Below are 18064 nucleotides of genomic sequence, written 5' to 3'. Positions count from 1 at the left end.
GCATAGGAAAAGCTAAAAAAAAAAAAAAATCCATCCTGAAAGCATGCAATAGCTTTATAATTATTTGGAACGTTATGCTTGATAAATGTACTAAATTTTTAAAAACCAATCTCAATTTCAAAAATAAAAATATGGAGAAATTCTAATTTGTGAAATGAGACGCTACAACCAGCTTTTTCTTGACAATTATACACACCAATGTTAAATTTCTGCAAGTCGTCCCTACTTCTCCGGATGTGATCAAGGTGACAGCCGGCAATGCCTCAGACAAGGGAGCAAACCCGTTTGAGTTAGTCTATTTCTTATAAGGTCCATGAATGTATCTCATTCAGCATATTAGTTGAAATAAATGTAACACAAAACGTAAATAAACATTTCTGCACGGAGAAAACGCGATCTTACATTAACGCCTCTGCGCTACTAGTCGGACGGATAGACACAGCTGCCGTTTGTTTTTGTCATAAAGGATATCGAATAATCGTAAACGAAGGAGGGAAGGTTCAACTCAAACGGTGAAGCTTCGCGGCCATCTTCCTGTTATCACCGTGACTTGTGCAAGGAAGGCTGTCATTGCAACATTTTTTTCTTTTCTTTTTGAAGCATGTCAGCTTGTATTGCATATGGATGCACAAATAGATTCTCGAAAAAAATTCCGGGCATTATTTTTCACACGTAAGTATTAATTTTCTTTTTTTATGTAATATGACAACTATGTCAAAAAATATCACAATGTCATGTGGTTTTCTTTCCAGATGTGAAAAAAAGGACTTAAAATAGGTTAGTTAATATAACTATAATCAAATTATATTAAATACATTTTAATGTTTCTGTTTATAGCTGGTATCTTCGTTCCTTAAGATACAATGCTATATGGTAGGATTTAAATTGTATAATTTGAACGTTTTAGTTAATTCGTTTTATAACTTTCATGAAAAGTAAGAAATCAATTGTTACTATTTTTATTAATTGTAAAGGAAGCAATGCTTTTCTTTATATATTAATTATTATTCATTTTTTTAAGTTAAGATAAACTGTTCTGTTGTTAAAAATTTTTTGCATAAACTTACAAATTTCTGGGCAGTATAGTGATAAAATTAAGTAAAATATTTACACAATTGAACATGTGGAAAGATGTATCCAAAAACTTATATAGGTGTATTTCTGTAATTCAACTTAATTAAAGGCAGTTTCTTTGAGATTAATAAATATGAAATGCGCATAAACTGAAATCAATGAATTCACATAAATCTGTTTTATTTTATTAAGATTTATTTTCTAACCTAAGCAAATCCGTGAAATATGCAGAAACATCATTTTTTAAAGGCTTTAATGTTATGCGCATGCATTTAGATTTCGAACTTTTTCTTAATAATTTGCTGTACATAGTAAATTATGGATATCATCTTTATTACTTTAAAACAAAAATTCAACAATAGCGAGGGATTTCATTATAAATTTAACATATTTTTACTGGAAAATAAATGCACGGAACAGCTTAGAAACACGTACATGTCACTGCCGTAATGCAATGTTTTGAAGTCACAAACATGGACGCCGCTTGTTCGGCGTAGTTTCATTCCCCGATAGTGGAGGAAACTGCGAACCCTCCCTCCTTCTATTCTAACCTCCTTGGGAATTTCAGTGTTTGTTTATTTTGGTAGCTGAAAGGAGTATTCATGTGTGAGTTTAATTTAGTGCAAAATTATACAATGTGTGAAAATTCATAAAAATGAATACAAGTTTAGGGATGTAACTAAGAATATATTGGTGTTTTGATTCAAAATCATTCTTACATATTTTGAATATGGCTAACATATATATATTTTTTTAATTTTTATTTTAACGTCAGATTATATCTAACGATTACAATAGTGGAGAATTGGAAAGAGTAGTTTATAACTTTTTTTTTTATCTTGCATCATGATTTAACGAAAGCAGGAAAGAATTGCCTCCTGAAGTAATTTTATGCGTTCTCTGGCTCTAAAATATACTCTGATGTATTGTAGCTGTATAAAAGTGATTATATGTTATTTTTTGAATAAGCTGCATTTTTAGTTGAGTATTGTAACGTTAAACAAAATAATTAATTTTAAAGCAAAGACATCCTAAATAAATATTTATTGATAAAAAGTGATAAATATTGAGTTTAATATTGATTAATTTTCTTGGGTATGAAATTATTACATTAAAATTGAATGAAAAGCTCGTAAAGATGTTAAGAAGAGGTTGCATGTGGATATCATATCTGTCAGATATGTGTATAACAGGTGTGAAATGAATTTTAAATGAAATAAATGCATTTTTATACTATTATTCAGGAGTAATTTCATCTACTGAAAGGTAATTCAGTATACTATTTGAAATATATTTGCTTCTTTCAAATAAACAGAACTATAATTAATTTTAACTATAATTAATCTTTCAAATAAACAGAACTATAATTAATAAACAGAACTATAATTAAATTTTAAACTAACTTCCATACTTATTACATATTATCTAAGAAAAGTAACAGTTCAACAATTTTGTATTGTTCTGTAAACAATATTATCAATACAGTCATCTTTGTCAGGTCTCCAGTAAAGGCTAATTCAATTTGAGCCACTTCTTTTAAACATTCTGTCATATTTTATGTTCAGCAATGTTAGGAATTTTGTTATTCACATCTCCATAAATGTTTTACTTGAATGAAATAAAAATTCACCATTCATATTGTTAAAAACATCTTGGAAGACATTCATATGTCAGAAATCTGAATTATTAATACTTACATACATCAACCAATTTTGATTACATACCTTTATTAATATATAAAAAACATTACACATGCCAATGATTGTGTATATTATCAGAGGTGGTATCTGGATGGAAAGAGATATGAGATACATTGGTTACTAGAATTTTAATTTTTATAGCTGCTTAATCAAAACTTACCAGTGTGCCCATCAACTCATCTTTAATCTAATTTAATTAGATTAAATTAATTTTAAGATTACTGTGTATGTGATTTGTGCAAAGTGATGCTATTCTACCCTCTTTGAATGCTCATTCTTTGATCCCTAAGGTAGTTCTGCAGTGTTGATATTGCAATGCACTTATTGCTGTTGTTGTAGAAGCATAAGTGGAATCATACATGGAATTTAAAGCAATCATAGATGAAATATAAAGTGAATTTATAATTAGATAATTTTCCACTTTTAAGCAGTTTCTATTTTCAATGAAAAGATCAGTTTAAAAAAATGTACCAAATTTAATGATAAATAATGGATGAATAATTGATGAAGTTTTACTTAAATATGTTAAGCACAACAAAATCCCTCAAAAAACTGCTAGTTAGATAACAAATTTAAATTTTTCTTACCAAGTATAGTGTATATGAATGAATGTGTAACTTTGCCTCACTTTTTAACAATAATATCATTTTTTGTGGGATGTTAATTGATTTAATGAATGATCTTTTAGGATCCATATGTTGCTGTTAAGTGTATAGTATTTATATATTATTATACCAAATAGGCAGAGCATGACTAATTTATATTTAATTAAACTTTTCTGTTTTAAAATAATGTGAAAATTGTATATATATTTTAAATTTTACTTACTTATTTATTTTCTAAATTTAAGGCTCCTGATGGATAGTATGGGAACTTGTTACATCATGGCAAACCAAGTTCTTAAATCTTTGTGGGAAACACTCGCATCAAATGTGTCAAGTATATTTCGCCATGCTGAAGATTCATATCGCAAAAATGGAACCATGGCCAGTCTCATCAACCAAGTTTTATTTTTTATGCTCTGTGATTGCTGGTTTTGTCCTGAAGACAGGCTGACTGGCTTATATTGTCTATTATTTTATAATGTTATAGGTTATCTCTTTGCTTATGCAGATCGCCTTCTTTGTCTACATGACTACTCGCCTGTTATTCATGTTTCTGAACATTCTAATATAAGGCATCTGGCTATGACTGCTACGAAGATTGTTTTAGATCTAGCAAAAGTGGTAACTTTTGCAATCACTGGGGTATTTGTATTACTTGTATTTGGTCTCGAACAGGGTTTAGAGCACTTTAGTCCAACATGGGGTTATATTATTATTACTGCTATATATTACATTATAACAGAGCCGACTTGCCATAAAAAGGCCAACACATTATTAATAAAATTGCAGTTAGATTGCTTAGAAAATTTAGAATTATTGTGGTGTCCTATATTGTTACGTATATTTTCATCTCTTGCATCTGTTTTAATGATTACTATTGTGTGGTTTTTTACTGATGGAGGTTGGCTTCTAATATTTTCATCAGGTTATATTAATGTATATTTATGTCTGAAAGAAATGGGTGATCACTGGAATGTTTTGCTAATGGAAAAATCAGTTTTGGATAAGTATCGCTATGCTACCAAGGAAGAAGTGAGTGAGAGAGATGATGTTTGTGCAGTATGCTTGCAATCAATGAGAAGAGCACGAGTAACACCTTGCAAACACATGTTTCATGGTGAATGTCTGAGGCGTTGCCTGAAGCAGCAAACTATATGCCCAATGTGTAAGCAAAATTTGTAATAATCTGTATAATCAAAATGCTTAGGACCATTTAAAAAGCTGATTTTTTTTTACATCATGTGAAAAATATAAGCAATGATGAATTTGAAGCAAAAATTGTAGTAATTGTCACCACTGCTTGTTAAGAAATATAAGAAATCTAATTTGCCTCTTTCGTGTTAGAGAGGCGGAAAAAAATCTGGTCTTTGATTTATGATTTGTGTTGTAGATCACTGATGCAAAATTGCATTTGATATGATAAATTTGATAGATAGTGGTATGTTTTTAACAAAATGAATGTAATATAAATTTACAAATTTCAGTTCAGTTGAAAATCTTGTGTTTTATCTGGAAGAAAAAAAAATATATATATATTGTGTCCTTTAGTTTTGAATTTTTATGGTGCATAATTTTAGTTTACTTAAGATACTGTATCATTTTTAAATACATTCTTCTTGAAATAAACTGCAGATTTTTTTTCTAGTCAAGGCCATTCAATGCAATGTATAACTTGCTTGAGAACTAGTCTCTATTTGTATATTTTACCCAGTAATAATTAATGTTTAGTATGTATGTTGTTCTCTCACTTTAGTTCATGCTTCAGCAAAATCATGTTTGAAACAATAGTCATTTAACTTTTATACACTAATATCATAAGTGAAGAAATATTTAGCAATGCTGTTTATGATTGCAGTGATAAATATGAATTCTGAAAGTCCTTTTTTATAAAAATAATTGTTGATTATTTATTTTGACACTGAGTAAAGAATTTTTGATAACAAAGTGAATATACTGTAGATTAGAATATTGAAACAAAACAAGCTATCATATAACTAATTGTGTTATGACAGATATACTTCTAATCTATGGAAATGCCATTGCATGATGTCATTGTTGGTATTCCCAATGAAACTGTCACCTGTAGTCTCTGTTTTGTATTCTGATACATGACTACTTATCTGTGTAATCTTTCACAAAACATAACTTTTGAATTTCTGTAAATAGCATTGTTATACATTTGTCAGATACCTGAGAATGTGCACAGTTTATATCGTCTTTCCAGCTTGTGCACAAATTTCATAATTAATTTACTTAACTTAGAAATTAAAGCTGATGAATAAAGAGCAAATGGACTGGAAACATTTTTTTTTCATAATGTTTTTCTTAATTTTTTAAAAATATGTGATCTGAGAGATAATATTAATAATATAGGCAAAGAGAAATATGTGGTTTGAAATATTTTAAAAATTCAAATTCTTTTAAGTTGTTTAAAAATATTTCATCCTGTTAAGCTAAGGTAGCGGGTATGTGATAGTGACTAAAAATATTTTGCCATTTTGCTTTAATGTTTCTCTAACCATACCACTGAGACATATATTTCTTGTATACAGTTCTGATTTCATTTATTTTAGAACCAAGCATGTGTTTAAAGTGTACTTAAAATTAATTCAGTAATTTTAAACAACTTTTTATGCTTTAGTGGATTAATCGAGCATTAACAATGACAAGAACAGACTGCTCTTTAGATTTTAACCTTTTATGAAAGTTCAAGTGTGAATATATTTTTCAGTTGTAAATTAAATTATATTTAAAATTTAAAAAGACTGCTTACTTTTATTTGATTTATATTTTAAATATAAACCTCTTTAATAATTTAGCCAAAAAATATCTGTTTTTTTACATATTTTGATCTCAAGATATTTTCTTAAATTTACAGTAGTCATTTTACTTAAATTTTTAAAAGAATGAAATGCAATTAGTTGAATAGTAATATTAATCATGTAATATTAGAGTGCTGAATATTGTTTTATGTAGGAATAATTACATTTGATCCTTACATATTCATGAAGTTCTCTAATGTCTTAAAGTCAAATTTGCTGTATTTTAGATATGCAAAAGAGCAATTGTTTGAAAGACAAATGCTATGTTTTTGCTAATCATTATTAATTTATATTATGATAGACCTTAATATGATAAGAATGTGGTTGTGCATGTTCAAATTAAGTGAACTTTCAGTCTAGAACGCTGAAGAAGGAATGATTCCTAGAATACTTTCGATAATTTCTACCAAAATTAGACAGTTTTATTACTTATAGATTCATATTAGAAGAATTCACCGTATATATTTTTGCAAGTCTTAGTATTTTGTAATCATAATGCTTTATTGTATGTGTATTATGTTGGGATATGAATTTATACTATATCATCTTTATTATAATTTATTTAGATATCTTCAGCTTGTTGAAATGTTAAAAAATATCTATCTTTTTAAGCATCTAAAAGTTTTATAATTTCCTTCAGATTGAATTAATTTGAAATATGTAAAAAGGTTGTAAATTTTATTATTTTCCATACATTTATTTTTCTTAAGTAAATATATTACTGAGGAGGATACTGGTGGTTTCAAATCAGTTTTGAATATGTAGAAAAGCAATTTTTAAATTCAAATATATATATCATTAAGTTTTCTGTGAAAAGATGCTACATAACTATATTATTATTGCAGGTATGGATTTTTATATCCATTCTTTAAAAAATAAATTTTGTATTGTGTAAGGCAATGGTGTCTAACTGGGAGCTCCCGAAGTAGTTTTATGCAGCCCATAAATGCATATCAATTATGTATTTGTTCTAACTATGGTGTTGCAAAATTTCAAGATTTTAGTTATTTCAAATCCAAATTTACAATATTTTCATTATCTTTTTGAAAATTAATAAGAAAAAAAAACTAATTCATGATTCTACAGTTTAGAAATTACTGGTAATTTGTTTATCTTTAATTTAAATTAAGTTATTTACTAAGCATGTTAGAATTATTTTGAAAGAAATGTCATTCTGAAAACTTGGTAGTTAGCTGTCAGTATATTTGAATTACAAATTGTAACCAACAAAAATGTCTTGCAAATACTAAACTTTAGATATCAGATAAAAAATAAATTTGAATATTTTCCCCCTTTGTAATATTATTGTTAATGTCTGTTTTAGTTAAGTATTCAGCATGTGAAATTTAAAACATAATTAAAATACTTTTTCATTTTGTTAATAAAAAAGTTCATTAAAAAAATTTAAAATAACCTCTGGCCTATAAGTTGTTTTCACATCATGCATTTGGCCGATATGCAATTTGAATTCAAGACCACTGTATTAAAAAAAGTCTTTATTTTCAGTGTAATATTTCCTTCTATGTATATTTAACTAGTATTGTGTGTGTTTAACATGTATTTTAAGATTTTGCATTTAAATAATTGCTTAATTTTTATTACTGATGTTATAATGCATTACAAAGTAATAGGTTTTCTGTTGGAATGCTTTCTACAGAAAAGTACTACAAAGCAGTTTAAAAAAGCGTTAGTGTTATGCATGCATTTTTCTGTATTAAAAATTTTAATCCAGGAGTAAAAACGTTTTTAGTTAATCTATATGAGAAAACAATATGAATTGTATGTGTTATTGTTAAAAGTAGTGATGCAGTTAAGCTACTTTGAAAATAATATTTCATTATAAACGGATGCAGATTGCAGTATAACTATCTATTCAACTGATGAAATGTTTGTGATATGAAATTTTAGAAATATGTACAAGGATCTAAAATGTAATAAATGTTTGTCTAAAAAATTTTTTAATGTTTTTTTTTTGTGTTACTCATTTAAAATGTTACCAATAAAAGTTTTGGAATGTTCTCTGTGTTTCAGCTATATTAGAACCTATATAATTAATCTTTTGTATTAGATATTTGAGTTTTTGATTTTATATAAGTTTTGTCTATTTGCATATTTTAAGGGAACTTTCATTAGCAGCAAAAATGTTTTTTCTAATTATGTTAGTAACATTTCATTACATAAATAAACCAATAATTAATGCAAAAATGTAGCATAAAATTGCTGAATAATTATGGCAAGTACTTGTACAATTAAATATTTCACATTTCTTTGATTATATATTTTAAACTTTTATAGTAAATTTAAAGTTTGAATGTACAGTTGACAGTGTGGCAAATACAAAACATAGGGCTTGTATTAATGAGAAAATTAAATGTTTAATTTTCTGTAATTTTTCATCAATGTTATTAGTTTGTAATTATTGTTATTACTATTTTGATATATTTTGGTTTTATGCTAAAATAGTTTGCACATTATATAGAGCAGTATACAAGGTAGTTGAAAAATCAGTAAAGATTTAAAAAATTATATTTGAGTGAATTTATAATATATGGTAATGCAGTTAGCATAGTATGCATGAAATAATAAGAAAAAATAAAAATACAGTTATATCTACTGTGACTTATCTTGGAATTATGACTGTATAGTTACTTTTAAACTGTCAAAGTGGCAAGTCAACATAATGCTAACCTGTTATAAAAAAGTCATTTTCTCTATTTTAGAAGAAAGGGAAGCATAGAATTTTATGATAGTCATGCAAGATGAACCCCTGTTACTTTTTTATTGGCTAATAAACTCTTGCTCTCAACCAGGGCTTGATTTTCGCAGGAACGAATGTGGCATGTGCGTCTCCTTTCTAGGAGCTTTCATATTCTTCCATAGCGTAAAATTTTATATATTTTTATGGCTTCCTCTAAAAATTAACCTTTTTCTAACATTTTCATTGGCTAACAAATTGTTTCATTAAAATTCATCCATTAAAATAATTATATTATGCTAACTTATATAGCTAACCAGTCACCATTATTGTATGCAAGGTAAGGTCTCAATCATTATAACTTTATACCATACAGACCAAATTGTCACGAGAATAAAACATACAGAAATATGAAATATACTTTTATGTTTAAGTAACTTGGAATGGAAAGTATTTTATTATAATGTTATTTCACAAATACTTTAAATGAAATGCACTTTACATGAAGTGATATTTGCATCAATGTTTCTATTATACTGAAAAAAATAGAGGGAAGGCCTTTCTAACAGGTTTTGTTTTGTGTTTCCAGTTTTATATACTGGCTCCTGCTTTCAACCACTGGAGAGGGCAAAGTGATAAAGAGCTGTCTGAAATCAGGGCATACAAACATCATGCTTCCCTTACAGTTATAAAAAATGTTATCTATGAAGTATCCAATTTCTGCAGTCCATATATCATAGTATGGAATCATCAGTACTCAGTAATGATGGTTGCCACAGTTAGTATTTATTTTGAGGTATTTGAGCATAACAGTATAAAAAAAATGCATAAAAAATTCATATTCTTCAATAGGATTTTATTCATTTTTGTATTAATTGCATTACTTCACAAATTCACCGAAATATTAATTTTTGGAAATCTTTACCAACTTTTGCTTCATCTTGATACTGTATAAAAAGTTTATAGGGTACTGTACTGGACATATTGTTGCCTTTTGTTTAATGAAAAAAATTTATATTTGTTTTGATATATATTTTATCATATATATATATGTATGTGCTGATGTGCCATATTATCTGTAAAAGTTAAATTATTGACATCTTTAATATTACTCATAATTCATGAAAGGATTAAAAAATCTTATTACATTGTATATTATATCTAAGAAAATGCTTTTAATCTCTTGTTTAAAACAAATATATTATCCTTGTTTTTACTTAAATTTATGCCATAAAGTTTATGGAAATTAAATTTACTTTAAGTTAATATTAACAGTGATGGTATGAATTTTTTATTAATGCTTACAGAAGAGAATTGCTTTGTAAAATACTTACTCCAAGAGAATTTATAAAATAACTTATCAAAATTTCAGTTAAATACTTGTTCTATTTTTTATTTGTAGTATTTTTAAGTCTTGAGAGCAGCTCATAACATTTTGTGCTTAAAATTACTAAACTATATTAAGGCATTTAATGCACCATATGTTATAGCATATTATTTTTTTGGTTTTATGCAAACTGAATTATTTTTTATTATCACAAAATATAATTATTTTATGATGATATGTATGGAAATTATGTGTAGTAAAATATAAAATGATTTTTATATAATAAATGAAATAAAATGGTACTTTTCCGTTTTGCCGGCGCAAGCGATAAAGTCGCCATTAATGGTACAACTGATGCCAAACGGAATATTCTCGCTGGTAATCTTTTACGCATCATTTTCAAAACAAGTCGCAGCTTTTTCTTATCAGACTAGTTTGTTGTTTCTTACAATACTGGCATATAGAATACATAGACTTTTTATCAGATATTTCAGTTTATGTTAAGCCATTTTCGGTAATTAAGTCAATTGGGATGCAATCACAGCGCTTATCCAAAGCCGAAAATATAGAAAAGGTAAAGGTCAAGGGTTAAATTCATCCATTCTAATGAGAATGCATTAGCGAAGTAAAGCACTGCAGTTTTACATAATTTCTGAGTAAGTTATTCGTACGAATTGAAATGTTTCTTGCATTTAAACTTGTGTTCCAAATTAAGATTTAACTTGAAATGGATGTAGATAATTATTGAGAGCATTAGATTTTTGTAGAGTAGTTTACGTGAGATGAGATCGCTTGGGGTCACGTGATATGAACCGGCGAATCAGGATGTTGAACCATGAAAGCATAGTAAATTCTTAAATTAATGCCTTTTTACAAATTTATTGGCTTTTTATAAAATTTTAAGCGATATTAAATGTTTATGTCTTCTTTTTTTAAACGAATTCTTAGAACTAAAATTTTTTTAATATTTTTTATGTGTATACTGTATGTTGTCGCCAATAAAGTCTGCTTGGCGAGATTTGCGCCGGCGAAACGGAAAAGTACCAATAAAATTCTTATGCTTATACTGCCATTTCGTAAATGTAAAAATATTTATCATACATATAGATATCACTTCCAATCTCTTACTGGAAAAAAAAAAAAAAATCTTTCAGTTCTTAAAACTTTGTATACAAGTTTGAGAATACATTGATGACCAAAAACTCCACTGCACAAAATTTAGGAATATGAAGTTTTACTGATAATTCTTGATTCAGATGGGTGTAGGATATACTTTAGTCTCCTAAACTGCTTATCTAATGCCTAAAAGTGATCCAATGATTTACTACTCAGTGTGTTGTGGCTATCTGTTTTTCCATGCTGTTAAATTTTTTTAATGCATCATTCTGATTTTGAAGCTCATTATATTGTTGCCATCTTCAGTTTTTACATCCCTCTTCCCCCAAAAGACCTGGTAAACATGCAAGCATAAAAGATTGTTGATTTTCAATTTAGTTAGAAGCATAATATTGAAAACACATTGCATGTTATGGTATTAATTATAATATTTATAATATGAGCTTTTGTTTATATTTTGTTGTAAAACTTGCTATGAATAAAAAATAAAAAGGAATTTAATTTTATGATCAAACAACAGAATAAAATCTTAAAGAACAGATAATATAGAATATGTTATTCAAGATATTGCTGTTAATGTGAGATTAAGTTTGTGACTGTTTTTTTGCTTTGCTTGTCAGATGTAAAATTAGCACGTGGCTTATTTTCTGGCAATAAGCCTGATGCTAAAAATCCATTTAGTTTACAATATGAATCTGATGAATATCAGCGTTTCAGTAATTTTTTAAGAATGAAATAATCTTAAAAAAAGAATTGTATTGATGTAAAAATTATTTTAGAAAACAGGGAAGTTACATTTTTATTGTGAATAATAATTTATAAAATTTTACACTAGTGAGTGTTAATTTGTCTCACACCCTTTTGTGATGGGATACTTAATTAGTCAAGAATTTTTTTAACAATATTTTTGTCATATCGATATTTTGAAAATGAAGCTTTATACATGATGTTTTAATACAGTGTTTTTGTTAATATATAAAAATGTATTAAATTATTCCTCAAATATTTGTAATGAAAAACCATTTATGTATAATTCACTATTTGGAGTAATTTTGTAAACACTTGCATGATGTTTAAAACTAAGCATTTTTAGATACAAGATTTCTATCCTTTAAATGTATTATCCAGAATTGTATTAGCATTTATATGCAAGATAATTATTTCCTTTTTTATATCATATCTTCATGAACTTATTTTTTTAAACACATTGCAATATAAATAATATTTTCCTATACAGTTTATAAATACATTATACCATTTTTTATCTAAGCTAGCCAGATTGATATGCAAATTAACAAAATATATTATTTTTGACGTTAGATATGTCTACAATTGCTGATATCTTTCTGATTTATGCTATTGAAGTATTTATTATTTACTTAATCTGGCAAGCATTGTAATTTAATGAGATCTGACAAATAACCAAGTTTTAAGAATATTGTGATGTGGCATAATGATCTTTAATTTATTTTTCAAGTTGTATAACACACTGAGCAATTTAAAAATATATCAATTGATGATGTTTATGACTTATGTAGAATTATTGTAATTACTAAAAAATATTTTTAATGTACTTTTATTTTCCGTGGTATAGAATAATTTAATCTGGTTACCTATAACTTTTCGTTAGAGTAGAAAACACATACACCCCTTTCAAAAAACAAAAAAAGGGGGTAAAACTGAGTTAATATTTGTTGAAGACTGAGCTGCTACTGTTATGCAAGTCTGCATCATAATTATCATAATCTAAATAAAAATGCTTTTTAGTTTTCTAGTAACAAATTTTTACATTTAGGGCTGTTTTTATTTTATCAGAACTTAGTTCAGATATTCATTTTATAATACACTCTTAGACAAAAAAAAAAAAAAAAAAAAAAAAAAAAAGACGCATCAAGAAGGAGTTATCCGAATGGGACAAAAATCGGTAGAAGTGATGTAAATGTACAGAAAAACAAATGATTACAGTTTGAGAAAAATTGGATGATTTATTGAAGTAAGTGAAAAAGTCAGTAGAGTGTTTGTCCACCTCTGGCCCATATGCAAGCAGTTATTCAGCTTGGCATCGATTGATAGAGGTTACGAATGTTTTACTGACGTATATCGTGCCAAATTCTGTCCAACTGGCATGTTAGATCGTCAACATCTCGAGCTGGTTGGAGGGCCCTGCCCATAATGCTCCAAATGTGCTCAATAAGAGAGAGATCTGGTGACCTTGCTGGCCAAGGTAATGTTCGGCAAGCAGTAGAAACGTGCAGTGTGGGCATTATCTTGCTGAAATGTAAGCCCAGGGTGGTGTGACATGAAGGGCAACACAATGGGCCTTAGAACTTCGTCGATGTATCGCTGTGCTGTAAGGTTGCAATGGATGACAACCAAAGGGACAGGTTGGTATCACACCGCTGTCCGGGGCGTCTCCAGACTTGCCTTCGCTGGTCATCGGGGCTCAGTTCAAAGCGGGACTCATCACTGAAGACTATTCTACTCCAGTCAATGACATTCCAGTGCAAATGAGCCCGACACCACTGCAAGCAGGCTTGACGTTGTACAGAAGTCAATGGTAGTAGGTGCAAGGGGAGGCGTGACCTCAACCCCCTGTCTGTGAGCAGTGTATGAATGGTAATTGCGGTCACTGAAACACTAGTTGCACGTACAATCGATGATAATAATGCATCTGGGGGCTGTGAGTGCTGTTCTGACGATTGCTTGGTCTTCATGTTCTGTCATTTCTCTAGGCCTACCACTTCCTTCTTGACGCTGTGTGTGGCCACTATTCACCCAATCCTGCCAACATCGTCTAATAGTGGCATCGATCCTGCTCAAATGTTGAGCTATTCGCCGATGAGACCAACCGGCTTCTTTGAACCCAGCTACACGACCTCTCTCAAATTCCGACATCTGCGCATATCGTTCGTGCACCTGTATGCGAGGCATAGTTACTGTCTACCAGAGTACACGGAATGAAATTTGTGAAGAATTTATTACCTGGGATCGTAATTTCTCCTCTTAAATATCCTGCCAGTTGTGCAGATTAGGTGTGCTGTAGTGACAACCGTTCATTCATTTGTAGCCAAAATGTAAAATTTTGCATTTTCCGTCAAAACCTGTACGCATATCAATTTGTGTCCAGTTTGCTTTTATATCTTCTTGTTGCGTCATGTTTTTTGTTTAAGAGTGTGTTTACTAATTCATTATTATTTCTTTTGTTTGAGTCTTCTGATTTTTCATGTACTATAAACAGTTTTTTATTTTAAATTATTGTAATTTATTATCTCTTGTCATTATATTTTCTACTGTTTACACTTTAATATTTTTATTCAGTTTATCAGAAGTTAATTTTACTTTATTCAATATCTTCCTAGTTTTTTTATATATCACTTTATCCCACAAAATTTCTTTTCGAAATAGCATTTTAAGAAGTATATATAGCAATAGAATCGTTATGATATATAAACTGCTGAAGTGAATCATTATTTATACAATATGAGTAAGAGCTGATCATGGGGAAAATGGCACATTAGAAAACTTTTAAGCCCTTAGCACTTTTGACAAAAATCTTGATGATGAATGAAAAGAAACTTTTAGCATACAAAAATATGGGATGATAATATCCCACAAAATGTGTATAGCCTGTAAGTATATAAATTGCATTGATAATAAAATGTAGCTTATTTTATTTAATAGTTATTATTCAATTAGTTTCTCCATTATTTATAAATTATACTTTGCAATAAATACCTATACAGTTTTGTGTATGTCTTCTTGGACATAATTTATCAGTTAAGAATAAAGTTATAACATTTGTTAATGCATATTATGATTATGAAAACTTGTATTTTTATTTGATATCATTTATGTGTGTATGATTTATGTATACGATATCATTTATTATTTAAACTCCCAAATAGCAAATTTTTCTTGTTGAGAAATCTTTTCCTTTTTTCCAAATTAATTCATTTTAATGGTTTATGTACTACAGTTTTTATATTTTTAAAATTTTATTGTGGTTTTTTTTATTTATTCATTTATTTCTATTAAAATAATAATTCATCTTTTCCTGAGAAATAAAATTTATTCTATAACTGAAGCTTTTTGTCAGTGAAATAATAAGTAACTTAAAGTATTGGATTGAACCTTTAAAAGTTTTGCTATTACATAGAACTAATAATTAATTTTTGCTGCAATTGATTAGCAAAATTTAAAAATAATTAACATTTATTTTTAGACTTTTAAACATCAGAAAAATATTTGTTATGTACCTGTATCTTTTCCTCTATATACTTCGTACTTCATCTTTGAAATAATAAGTAAGACAAACCTATAAGAAAATTATTAGTTCTATGTAATAGCAAAACTTTTAAAGGTTCAATTCAATACTTTAAGTTGCTTATTATTTCACTGACAAAAAGTTTCAGTTATAAAATAAATTTTATTTCTCAGGAAAAGATGAATTATTATTTTAATAGAAATAAATGAAGCAGATTAGCATATTTGATATTATTAAAACAGATTCCAGTTGATATAATTTACCTGTTAATTTAGTCAAAGATATTAGCTGTATATATTTGTTTAGAATTTGATTTTTTAGTATGTGAATTTATTTAGTAATATGCATATTCTTTCATTAAAGAGATTTACTTCTTTTCTATAATTATTAAAAGTAAAAAGCTGTTTAATTATCTGAGGTACTTGTAAGACATATTGTATTACTTGTACTTGTATTTATCATATGAATATATATATATAATGTTGTATAATCGTAAATTCACTTAGTGCGAAATCGAGTTATTCTACTACTTGTGCAATTGCTGCAAAGTAAGTTAATAATAATTTATTTACTAAAGAATATTGATTATATTATCCCCCCAAGAGTAATTTTAGTAGAATTATCTTAAAAGAGTGAATCCATACTTAAGTTCAATTTCGAAAAATGTTATATATGTATATATATATATATATATACGAAACTTTTTAAAAATAATGGCACAATCACATGAAACTAAATCTTTGCATAAATTTATTTGCATCCATGTAGCTGATTTTAGACATTCTTGAGTTTGCACTGTTTTATATCCATTAGTGGTGTAATTTCCATAGAGATTTAAAATACTTTATTATTTAAAATAGTCTGCCTTCAATGTAATTATTATTAATTTGAGGGGGAAAAACTTTCCTTTTTTTAAAATACTGCATTAAAAACAAAATTATATAAAATTTTCTGCATAATTTTTATTCATTTATGTTAAAATGAAATTACTTCTCTTTCGCTTTGAAAATATTCTTGAATTATTTAGTTCTAAAATGAAATCGACTTCTCTCTAGTTTATTTAAAAGCATTTTTAGATATTATACAAAAAACAGTGCTTACTTTTTTTGTAATTTTTCATATTTTTTTGTAATTCAAAAAAGTTTTCAGAAACTGGAATATAATGCATATGAAAAACAATTGCTGTAATTTTATTTTTAATTGGCTTAAAAAATTCAATCGCATTGTTTTCCATGCAATTATTAAATTTAATATATTGGCATGTAGTGACATATTTGCACAGGAGTTTGTTTTGGAATTATAAGTCCACCTAAATAATTTTCTTTCCCTTTGATAGATATAAATGTTTATTGATTGTTGGTATTTTTTGTGTCAAATTTTTATATGTAATTTTTAACTCTTAGAGGTATAACTTCTTGGGAAGAAGAGGGGGATTCAGTTGTAATAGGACATGTCAACACAAAAATTTTGTATATTTCAGGAAAAAGGTTCTTATTAAAAGGAGTGTTATTTTAAAGCTTTTCACAAGTGCCTGTATCCTGTAAATGGTTGGAATCTAATACTGGTGCTATGTTATGTTCTGAGAGTATAAAATTTGTCTTTATTTGTCACTTAATGCAATGTGCTTCACACATGATATGTATAAATGAATAAATATAGATAAAAAGAGGTTGTGATCATTGTCTGAAATGCATACACACTGTTATTTTATTAAATTCAATACACTATTTACTCTCTACACTGACTGAAATGTTTGTCAACAGTTGGATATTTCCGAGTACTGAAAATTTTGACTGGTTTTTATTTGAATGAATCAATCATATTTAAATGTTCCTCAAGTTCCTGCGATAGTTATAATAACTAAAGGATATAATCAATTACTAGAGTATGGATTACAATACAGTATACAGAGTATACAGTAAAGTATGGATTACTCATTTCTCATTTATACATCAGTTCATCTGTCCTTCAATATAATTTCATTCGTGTTAAAGTAAAGAGATAAGATGTATAAATTTTGTGGTATTCCTGATTTCAAACATGTTCTCTGAAAACCAATTCTTTTGGTAGCATTTGTAAATTGTATGCTGGGAATATGAGGAGCAGAAAGAGAAGTGGGATACCTCAGACTGGGAAAGGCACTCAAATCCAGCTGGTAAAGGAGGAGGGGATAGAATCCACAATGAAACAGACTAGACAGGTTCTTTGATGAAAGACATTTCACTTCTGTATCATTTGGCAAGCATATATTAACTGGATTGCTGTTTGCTCTTTAAAATCTTAGTTGAGCTTAGTAGAGCTCTAAAAACTCTTTAAAGCTCAAAATCATATGGTATGTTAGACAATGCTTGAAGAGTTTGTTTTCCTCAAAAAGTAAAAAATCCACGTTTATTCAAATTTATCTGGAAAAATGTGTTATTTATCCAGATCAGAAACTGTAATAAAGTTATGGCCATTGTTA

The 18064-nt window shown here is 27.9% G+C and overlaps 1 protein-coding gene across 3 annotated transcripts; it reads left to right on the top strand.

Moving 5' to 3' along the window:
- The first annotated feature begins 1525 nt into the window (after positions 1 to 1525).
- On the top strand, positions 1526 to 17272 carry LOC118188220 (uncharacterized). 3 transcript variants are annotated; one of them, XM_035358612.2, is made up of 2 exons: positions 1526 to 1680; positions 3625 to 17272. In XM_035358612.2, exon 2 carries the CDS (start codon positions 3632 to 3634, stop codon positions 4559 to 4561), a length of 930 nt encoding a protein of 309 aa, XP_035214503.1. In that variant the 5' UTR covers positions 1526 to 1680; positions 3625 to 3631; the 3' UTR covers positions 4562 to 17272. The 3 variants fall into 3 exon arrangements, with proteins under 3 accessions (XP_035214503.1, XP_035214508.1, XP_035214515.1); XM_035358617.2 differs by lacking the exon at positions 1526 to 1680 and adding an exon at positions 1690 to 1957; XM_035358624.2 differs by lacking the exon at positions 1526 to 1680 and adding an exon at positions 2191 to 2340.
- The last annotated feature ends 792 nt before the right edge of the window (positions 17273 to 18064 follow it).

This window comes from Stegodyphus dumicola, chromosome 1 (genome assembly GCF_044657685.1).
Source record: "Stegodyphus dumicola isolate Sdum_Otavi_A_Nest chromosome 1, ASM4465768v1".
Lineage (NCBI taxonomy): Eukaryota > Metazoa > Arthropoda > Arachnida > Araneae > Eresidae > Stegodyphus > Stegodyphus dumicola.
Note: the sequence above shows the minus strand (reverse complement) of the source record. Positions and strands in the feature narration are given on the sequence as shown.

What these genes read in the sequence shown, in the direction of transcription:
- LOC118188220 (XM_035358612.2), top strand. Translation starts at nt 3,632, where the DNA reads ATGGATAGTATGGGAACTTGTTACATCATGGCAAACCAAGTTCTTAAA.